At 42.6% G+C, this 10210-nt stretch overlaps 1 protein-coding gene across 2 annotated transcripts in view; it reads right to left on the bottom strand.

The window, feature by feature from the left end:
- Window positions 1-5481: 5481 nt before the first annotated feature.
- The window catches only part of mrpl3 (mitochondrial ribosomal protein L3), a 76433-nt gene continuing 71704 nt past the window's right edge, over window positions 5482-10210 (bottom strand). For both annotated transcript variants that reach the window (XM_072510099.1, XM_072510100.1), the window contains one exon: window positions 5482-6126. In XM_072510099.1, coding sequence (XP_072366200.1) covers window positions 5977-6126 — 150 coding nt within the window. In that variant the 3' untranslated portion in view covers window positions 5482-5976. The remainder of the gene's footprint in view (window positions 6127-10210) is intronic.

Below are 10210 nucleotides of genomic sequence, written 5' to 3'. Positions count from 1 at the left end.
TTGGGAGGATGTTCTGCAGTGTGTTCAGTTTACAGGCGTCATTCCATGATCCTTTTGGTCTTTGGAAGGCAGGAGAAGAACACAATCCTAGATATTGGCTTAGTTAACAGTCGCCAAACACGTTTATTCAAACAGTCCGCTGGCAGACATTAAAGGACAACAGATTTTGTTTAAAGATTCCTCGCTCAAGATAATTAATATAAAACAGAAGATGCGGTGAATACTCAGCAGGGCAGCCAAGGGGAATTAGTATTCAACCTAAAACGCGGGGTAGAAATGTAGAAGCTGCCAGACCTGCTAAGTATTTCCAACATTTTCTGGTTGCATTTCCAGGATCCACAGAACTTTGTCTTTTGTGATAGAAAATACTTCTTTGATTGCTGTGCTAAGTTACAATGAAAGCGATATTCTTTATTCTTCTCACTGGGCATAGCCCAACATTTTTCTAAGGTTTCGGGCAGATTTGAAAAAGACAGGTTGAAAATGAGCTTTTTAACTGATTTAGAGCAAGCTGGTGTTTCCCCCCCCCCCCCCCCCCCCCCTCCGAATTGACTAAATACACGTTTGCTAAAATTCCAAGAATTGCTTGTATTTGAATGGAGTGGTTTTGTCCCCATTCCTGCACACGATTGGAAGTTAAGCTGGAACATGGGCTCCAAGTGAAATTAGTTCTTAGTGACCCTGATAGAGTCACAGAATTCTAAAACACTGAAGGAGACTAATCAGTCCATCGCGCCACCTTTGAAAGAACAATTCAATTAGCCACAATCCCCACGCTCTTTCCCCATAGCCCTGCCATTTTCCCTTTCAGGTCTTTATCAAGTTCCCGCTTAAAAGTTCTATGAGAATTCTGAATTGTCCCTCTGTGTACCCGAACAGGCGCCTTAATGTGGCGACTAGGGGCTTTTCACAGCAACTTCAATGCAGTGTTAGTGTAAGCCTACTAGTGACAATAAAGATTATTTATTTATTGTGGTGAGTGCTATCACGGTACCCTGCTTCTTGCAGACCAGGTATAGGGGAGGATCCACAACCAAATTAATGAAGGCAACACCATGTTAAATCAGACTTCAATTATGTCATACACTTCTTTTCCTGTAGTCTTAGTTATTTCAAAACTTTAGAATTTCCAAAACTTTGCATGAACAATTTGGACATTGTGCTAATACTTTGTTTTCATTCTTGAATTGTGCCAAGGCTGCATTTGTTGTTCATTCCCACTTACTTGAGGGGCAGGGTCAGCCTTTCCCTGTAATCGCTGCAGTCCATGCAATCTCCGAACTTCCACAATAATGTTAAGAAGGGCATTTGAGGATTATGGCTCAGTGATGAAGATATCCAGGTTAACATGGTGTGATCTGGGAGAGACGTTTCTGCTCTGATCCCTACCAGTGATAGGATTACAGGATAGGGAAATGTTGCTGCAAGGCACCCTTAAGATCATATATACCACAAAGTGTGGCAGTGGCCGATGGTGCTATTGAAGGTCGGAGAAGATGACTGCAACTCGTCTTGTTGGAGTTAATCAATAACACAGCAGTTGGCTACAACGATACTCGAGGACAATAATGAGTCGACTACATTGCTATGAGTCTGGGATGACAAATGGAGGCAGACCAGGTATAGACAGTGGGTTTGCAAACACTGCGGTGACTTGGGGGGGCAATAGTTGGTGTGGTTCAGAATATAGGCAGCAGAGTTTTGGATGAGCTCCAAATTGACGGAGGATGAAAAGGCGGCATGGTAGCACAGTGGGTAGCACAGTTTCCTCACAGCTCCAGGGTCCCAGGTTCAATTCTCGGCTTAGGTCACTGTCTGTGCGGAGTCTACACGGGTCTGCGTAAGTTTCCTCCAGATGCTCCGGTTTCCTCCCAGTCCAAAGATGTGCAAGTTCGGTGGATTGGCCGAGCAAAAATTGCCCTTAGGTTTGGTAGGGTTGCTGGGTTACGGGGAAAGGGTGGAAGTGTGGGCTTAAGCAGGGTGCTCTTTCCAAGAGCTGGTGCAGACTCGATGGGCCAAATGGCCTTCTTCTGCGCTGTAAATTCTATGAAAGAAAGGGGGCCGGCCAGGCGGATATTGAAATAGACACATCTGGAAGTAATAAAGTGTGTGGATTATTTCTGGGCACCGAGGTTTATTGTATCTATGTGAATTTACAATAGCCCAGATTTTGAGGTCAGTAGAGGAACAATGACATTCACTGCCCAAATTTGAACAATCTCCTGGTGTGGATTAACCTTTCCCAACATTAGTTTGAATCTAGTGCCAAGACAAGGGCTGTCCAAGCTTCCATCGACAGTGATGTCATGAAGTAAGGTAAACAACATTGAAGAAATTCTCAAGTCAGCAAACCAGGAAATCCATCACATTTTATAAATTTTAGAATGAAATAAAGATTGGGGCATACACCTTAGAAGCTGAAACGTCAAACACATTTAAAAAATAACTGGAATTATTAGAATGGGATCTGATTACACAAATATAAAGTTAGCTTTTCTGGGCCAGCAGGGTTGTTCAGCAGTAGTTGACTTAGTGTACCATTAACAATCCAATCATACCTCATGAACAAGGCACATTTGTTTTTTTTTTAAGAAAGTGATATTGCAGTGTTAAAAGAGGAAGGTCTCGTCAGTTCAATGATTTCTAATTGGTTTGCATCCGTGGGGACCTCAATCATGCACGCTATGGAAAAGCGCAAAATCAATGACAGCAAGTTCTGAATTTATGTTTAACTGCGCACATGCGTACTCCAAACGTCGTCAGTTTTAGAAGAGTAACGACGGCGAACGGCATGTTTCACTGCTGTTACTACTGCAAAATCCGGGCTATTATATTCAACTAACCTCCAAGTAATCGGAAGCATAATAAAAATACATAAGGACCACAGTTGCTGCATGCCCTGTACTGGACTACGAACAACAGTCCAGGGACGATGCAGCATTGAAGCAATATGCCTTCAAATCCTCTTGTACACAACTTCAAATTATTCAGAACTTTTACAAGACAGCTAATAAAAATTCAACCCTCACATGAAAGGACAGCGGGTGTATATATATTTCCACACTTTAATCGGGTCTCTTATTGTCATCTTGTTCTATTGTAAGGATCCTCCTGTTAGTCCCCCTCCGTCACTGGTTTTTCTATTTCAATTTTTGTACCTGCGAATTAATGGGAGTTATTCCTTTGAGATGGACTTCACTTTTAATTTAAAACAAAGGAAACCCCAGATGAATGTGGTATTTGGTCTGACATTAGTGATGACTCATCTTGATGGACTTGGCAGGCGACCAATGAGCTGTTTCAGATCAGTGGGGATTAGCTGATAATCTATGCTGATTGGCGCTGACCATTCTGGAATGTTCCTTCCATTGTGAGACTGTGTTTCCAGTTTTTAGTTCTGAATTTCTCTCTCCCTGAAAGTGTAAACCTCTCTGACACCTGGTTGGAGACACTGTTTTTTCCTCAGTAAAGCTGGAGGACATTCTAGTGAGACTAGAAACCAAGTAAGATTAAAATGGAGAACTGGGTTTGAGGGGAAACAAAGAAAGTCTTAAGGAAATCCAGGCAAGCCACCAGCTGAAAGTTGTTTCAAAACACTTTTAAACTCATGTGGGGGACTCTGTTCTTATCCCAAAAAGGCTATTGGTCATTCTGATGCAGTTGGAAACAAATTGGAATTACACAGGCTTGAGGCTGTTCTTTCGGAGTGAAGGCCCAGGTTAATAAAAGTTAAGTGACTTCCCCAGAGCAAACCCTGCAGCATGGGAGTTCTGGCTGAGTGCTGCTGCCAGATGACCCTTGTTGGCAATCCAACTGGTAGTTTGAATCACTCTGCACCCTGGGAGGACAGCCTGCTGCTTCAACATCTGAAGCAAGGACACTCGTCTTCCATTTCACATTAATCCTCTTATTTTTACTTTACCCCCTCCCTCTCAGTGTGTCTGTCTTGTGTGCATTTGGGTAGAGGGTGGGCCGGTAAAAGTGTGCGTGTGTGTGTGTGTGTGTGGGGGGGGGGGGGGTGTTGAAGTCAATATTTTCCTGCTTCTTTGACTGTGGTAAAGACTCAACAATAGATTGTTATGGTAAAATAACAAGACTTTATTTACAAAACGACCGCATGCAGTTTTGGCTGAAAGTTGAGGTCAGAGAGCAGTTACTACCACTGCTGATTCCTACTCAAGTCTGCGCTTTTACAGAAAATCAGTTCAGTATTTATACATTATCAAGATTGCGTGACTACAGCTTAGTCAGGAATTCGATCGGAAGTAGAAACGTAAGCAATGTCATAAATCTGCTGACCTGTTGATCTTCTCGGACTCTTTGTCTCATCCCTCATACCATTATCTTGTCCTTCGATAGAACATTAAAAGGTCGGAGGAGACTCATCCATTCCTTATCTTGTCTTATTCATACCGCCCTGGGTTATGACGAGTTAGCCTTATCAGAAATTACAGAGGTCAGGCATTTTGTAATACTTGACCTCTGATCTTATTCATACTTTAGGTTATGCGGAGTCAGCCTTATTGGTCTTACAAAGGGGTCTGGTACATTGAAATGGCTGGGTCAGCTTTTCTTATAGTTGACCAGTTTTCCCATCATGCCATTACTTAATTCGTACAACATCACGGGCCGGGGGGGGGGGGGGGGGGGGTGGTAGTAGATTAGCTGACCGTTATTCTAAATATTGTATGTCTTATCTCTATTTTTGTTATAAATAAAGAGTTGTTGCGTTTCACTCACAAATCCAGGGCCTGTAAGTCATTGGAACAGTCAAGGGCCAGACTTACAGGCACCAGAACCTTTACACTAATTATTGGTTAATTAACTTGTGTTGGGACTCCGGAGCCTGTGGGGCTGGAATTGACCACGCACTCGCCCAGGGGGTCCTAACACTATACAAGTTGAACTAAGTGCACGTGGGCATGGACAAACCACTTGCGACAATATACTTTCTAAATTGGTTGCAAAAGTTAAACCCAAAGTTTAAGGCTCAAAGCAGTTGGCATTGCTGAAGCAGTATGAAATTCAGGAACAGTAGCTCCCAACTTTTCCCCGACACGTTCCCCTTCAAAGCACACTGTGGTTCACCTTCTTTCCACTGTACTGCTGCAATGAAAACAAGTCTGGTGTTTACCATTGAATTCCATCATGTTGTAACATGCGTAGATGGTGATACCCTTGTATGTGAACATGCTAGCAGCAATCAAAGGTGTTCAGTGTTTTCACAGAATTAATATGCTGTCTAATGATAGAGAGCTCGATGGTATGTTGTGATGCATGACATAGCTGAAGGGCGGCTTTGAATGCAGATGAAGCCAACTGCAATTTCAATCATTTTGTCCTCGAGCGATTAGTGAGCACACAAAAAAGGTGTCGAGCCAGAGTTTTCCCCTGATGTCTGATATTACAGAACATAGCAAATCCCCAGTGTACTGCAATAGTTTTAAAATATTTTAAACTACTCAGACCAAAAACACGAGATTATTTTCTACAAATATTTTAATTTATGTACATTTTCTGCCGGAGGCGTCCCCCGCTTTGATACCTGCATTTTAGAAGAACGCCCTGCCACCATATGTAATCGAACTGGATAAAGTGGCAAATTCTGCAGTCCATAACTGGGTTACAAAGAATAATATTGTCACAGTTTGGCAGCACGAGCCTTATTTCTTCTTTCAGAACATCATCCAGCAACTTCCGACAAACCCTGGGTCATCAAGTTAACCCGGTCCACCCTCAAAACCTGAGCTACAAAAGAACACACAGTATTCTTTATTTTAACCATTGTCGCATTTTCAATTCATGGTTAACTCTTTGCTACGTAAACAAATTTTTTTTTTTCCCCTTCCTCAAATCTCACGCAGTAGACCTGCCAATAATACATGGAAATAAAAGCCTCTGGTCAAAATGGACTGGATACGGGGATGTGGGAGACATGATCAGCTGCCAGCAGGACATCTTCGAAAGTGTCAAACATTAGGAGTCAATGATAGAGGGTGCAGTGAATTGGAACACTGCGTCGTCAAACAGGTCGTCCGGCAGCTCTTCATCTCCATCAGCAAAGTAAGTTGGGAACGGTGGATTCTTATTGTCTTCCTGATGGGTAGGCAGTGCGGTGTCATTGACCTGGCACAAAATAGAAAAAAAAATGAAGGCACTGTTTAAAAGAAAAAACACGCACCTTTAAATCAGTCAGTATAATTTAATGTGTTAAACCACCACTGACACAGAATACACATCATTCCAAGGCAATAATAAAACCAATTGGAAAATATCTGATTTGGTGAAGCCCGTTCTATATTTTCATTTGCAGAATAATTTGATCCCTCATCTTTAGAGACAGATGCAGAGCAAGTATGCGATCCCTCGCAAACCCTGTAATGAACTGACCACAACAGTTAATAACATGGAATATAACCCTGGGTCCTGACTAAAGGTCACTGACCGAAAATGCTAACCACATCTATCATTCTCTTTCCACAGATGGCTCCTGAACAGCTGAGTGCTTCCAGCATTTTGTGTTTCTATTTATTAAGCATCTGCAGCGGTTTGCTTTATTGTGTGGACAACTGTTACAAATGCCAAGAAACTGCTCCAGACCCTTGCAAATACTGACATAATCCTGGGTATCTGAAAGAAGGATTGACATTGTTATATATCAGCTTTTCATGGCCTCAGGGAGTTCCAAAGCCACTGAAGTTTAAGTGTTGTCACTGTTGTAATGTGGGAAACACCGCAGCCAATGTGTGTAGAGCGAAGCGATAATTAATCAAATCAAATTTTTTAAAAAAGTTTCTAAAATTTAGAGTACCCAATTCTATTTTTTCCCAATTAAGGGGCAATTTAGCGGGGCCAATCCACCTACCCCGCACATCTTTGGGTTGTGGGGGTGAGGCCCACGTAGACACGGGGAGAATGTGCAAACTCCACACGGACAATGACCCGGGATCAGGATCAAATCCGGGTCCTCGGCAGCGCGAGGCAGCAGTGCACCACTGAGCCGCCCCCGAGCAAAGCGATGACAGATAGCCTGTTTTGCAATGTCGATTGAGGGATTATCATTGATCAGGACCCCAGAGATAACTCCCTTGCTCTTCTTTGAGCTCAGATTCAATTTATAGTTAACCATGTAAACTACAGGCGGTCTAAATTTTACTGCACATTCAAACAAACAAAAAAAAGTCTCAACATTCCAGAAAATAGATCTCATTAAATCACCTCCACCTTTGATGCCTTCCTGGCCAGCAAAATATTTCCTCACTCATATCCTGGTTGTCATTCCTCATTTAGCCCAAAACTTTGCTCCTTCAGGTCTAAAGGGCCTAAACTTTGGTACATCCGGTACACTAGTGGCTTAGCTACCTATCACCAGACCTGACTGGACTATATCAAGCTCTATATTGGACCCTCGGCCGCGCCAAAACCCCTAGTTACTCCTCCTTTAAAACCTACCTCTATGACAACGTTTTTACTCATTGCTCCCAGTGTCTCCTCCTTTGGCAAGGCGTTTTAATGTTTTAGCTACAGATATAAAGATCCCAAATCCAGTAAACTAGATTTTGAAAAGCTAGAAGCCACTGTGTAGTCATTTTAAAATGTGACTCGTTGCCTCAATCCAACCACGGCATTGAAGTCTCAGGTTAGTTGCAGCAGGACAATTCCATGGGATTTGTGTAAATACCTGTGTGTGTTCACCCTTCCACCCACTGGCCTGTTGCATTTCAGTTTCTCATTGGAAAAAAGTGCAAAGCCATGATCAAGCATTTTTCAGGAATATGTACACAAGTCTAGCGTTAAATACAATACCCCTTTCTCCAAGATGTTTCTCTCATTGCTACCCTTTCTCGCCATTTTTCCTTGCGCTGGTCTAACTGTGGCGCAAGTACAGTCGTTGCGGAAAGGGGGGAAAAATTCATTCAATGGAAAACGCTGGTAACTATTTGGAAACTAACACCTCGGAGCCTTGACAATAGTGTAAAAAGGCTCTCTCCCTCCCTACCAGCCTTGTTAACTTGGAAAGCATCCAGGTTCAGTGGAGTTCTAGTATAGCACATCACTCCTACATTCTCGTTAGGTGGAAGAGTAGATTGTCAAGAAGAATGAGCTGCAGAGAATGAGGTGGGTGAGTTAAGCTGTTGGTTTTTCTTGCCAGATAGTATCAGGAGCGAGTCATAAGTTAACTCTGGGATGGGATCTACCGACTATATACAGACCAATTTATACTGGCAAAACAAAGCATAAATGGGATGATTTGACCTCTCACCTCAGAGTGAGCAACCCATCTGTTGCTTAAGACCATGGTGTCAGGGCAATTAATGGATTAAATCCTTGTCACATTGGACTGGTCATAACAGACACAAGGGTCTAAGATTTAGATCATCGGGGCTACGGGCATGCTTGTGAAAATTATTTGTTTTTGCTGAGCAGAGACTCGAGAACCAACTTTCATAATATCGCACCCACTTCCTTTGATCTTTTATCAATAAAACCATTGTGGGAAGTTGGAAATACAGAATATCTGGTAAATAAGCACAAGGGCAACTCTGCCTGACAGACGCAACAGTCTAAAAGTGAATGCCCAATTTTCTATGTTAAATAACTGCAGGTTGGTCATTATCTGGAAAAATAAACATTCCAAATAAAAACAAGGTTTTTAAATTCAATAGGTAAAATGCATGGGTTAATAAATCTAGATATAACAGGAGGATATCGTTGTCACCAAAGAATAGCACATTTCCAAATCTGTTAGTATTGAGATGACATACATAACAGGCACTTGGAAACTACTTCCATCACTTGCCTTCCCATTTTGTAACTAATTTTATTTGCTTAAAAAAACAGCTAGCTCAAATTTCATTTCTTGTACCGCAGTGAAAGATATTTCAGCGGCTCGATGAATAAATGATTCACATTCCGCATTTTTCATCTAACAGGCAAGACTTTGTGCAGCAATCTGTCATAACAAATGTGTTCGTCCCAAGATTTCAGTTATCCAGCCAATAAAGCAGAACAACCGAACCTTGAAAGTGGACAGCACTTTTATTTGGACCCACGCGCTAGACAGATATCGATCCCTCAGATTTGTGGATTACCGTCCGTGCTTCTAGGTCACAAATTTCATTCTTTGGAATTAAGGATGCAAATTGTTCCAATTTTGCCGGTGCTCAAGTTTGCACATACTCTGTGCGGAGTCCGCACGTTCTCCCCGTGTCTGCGTGCGTTTCCTCCAGCTGCTCCGGTTTCCTCCCACAGTGAAAAGACGTAGGTGGGCTGGGTTCAGGGATAGGGCAGGGGAGTGGGCCAAGGTGGGGGCTCTTTCAGAGGGTCGGTGCGAACTCGATGGGCCGAATGGCCTCCTTCTGCACTGTAGGAATTCTATAAGGTGGACGACAACCTGCTTCAAAACCACCAACAATTAAACTGGCCACTCAACTGGAATCGGGTCAGAATCTTTTCTCCCCACTTAAGTCTCAGGTGTTACCAACACTTAAGAGCAACAATTCAAACCTGTGTCATCAACTCTTAAAGAACAAAGAACAAAGAAATGTACAGCACAGGCTTTCCAACAATTATGAAAAATGTATTTTACATTCAGTTCATTGTATCACATCCTCTTGGGCACACATCACAATTATTCAGAACTACGGTGCACCTGAATACACGGTCTTTTTTTTTAAACCAACAGTACTGGTCTTATATTAATCAGAAAGGGCCGAATGGCCTCCTTCTGCACTGTAAATTCTATATGATAAGTAAATGTCAGCCTTGGAACACATTTTCAGGCTGATGGTGACTTGAGATTTCACTTTCAGATGAGTTTCGCTCTGGAACAATGTCAGCACCATCAATGTCAGTAACTGCATCCAGTTTGGTGCAAAACCAGTTGCAATGCTAGTTGTTTAGTAGTACAGAACTTGACTACTGCTGAACAAAAAAAGAGACATGTCAAAGTTTTCCGTCTTGCACTCATCAGAACACTTTGCAAGTAGACCAATATAAGGGGAAAACACAAGTTATACTGTATGAGGAGTGCTGCTTGATTGACAAGTTGACTGGTTGGTGGAGGCATTGCCTTGGAAATTGCACCAGTTGATGGTGGCTGACAGTTAACCTCCAAGCAACGGTCAGTTACCATCAACTGGATAATTCCCCATGGCAGTGCCACAACCAGAGTCCAAGTCCAGAAAGCTCTCGGGCCACAGTAAAGTGT

This window comes from Scyliorhinus torazame, chromosome 6 (genome assembly GCF_047496885.1).
Source record: "Scyliorhinus torazame isolate Kashiwa2021f chromosome 6, sScyTor2.1, whole genome shotgun sequence".
NCBI lineage: Eukaryota > Metazoa > Chordata > Chondrichthyes > Carcharhiniformes > Scyliorhinidae > Scyliorhinus > Scyliorhinus torazame.
The sequence above is the reverse complement of the archived record's forward strand: the minus strand, read 5'-3'. Positions and strand labels throughout refer to the sequence as shown.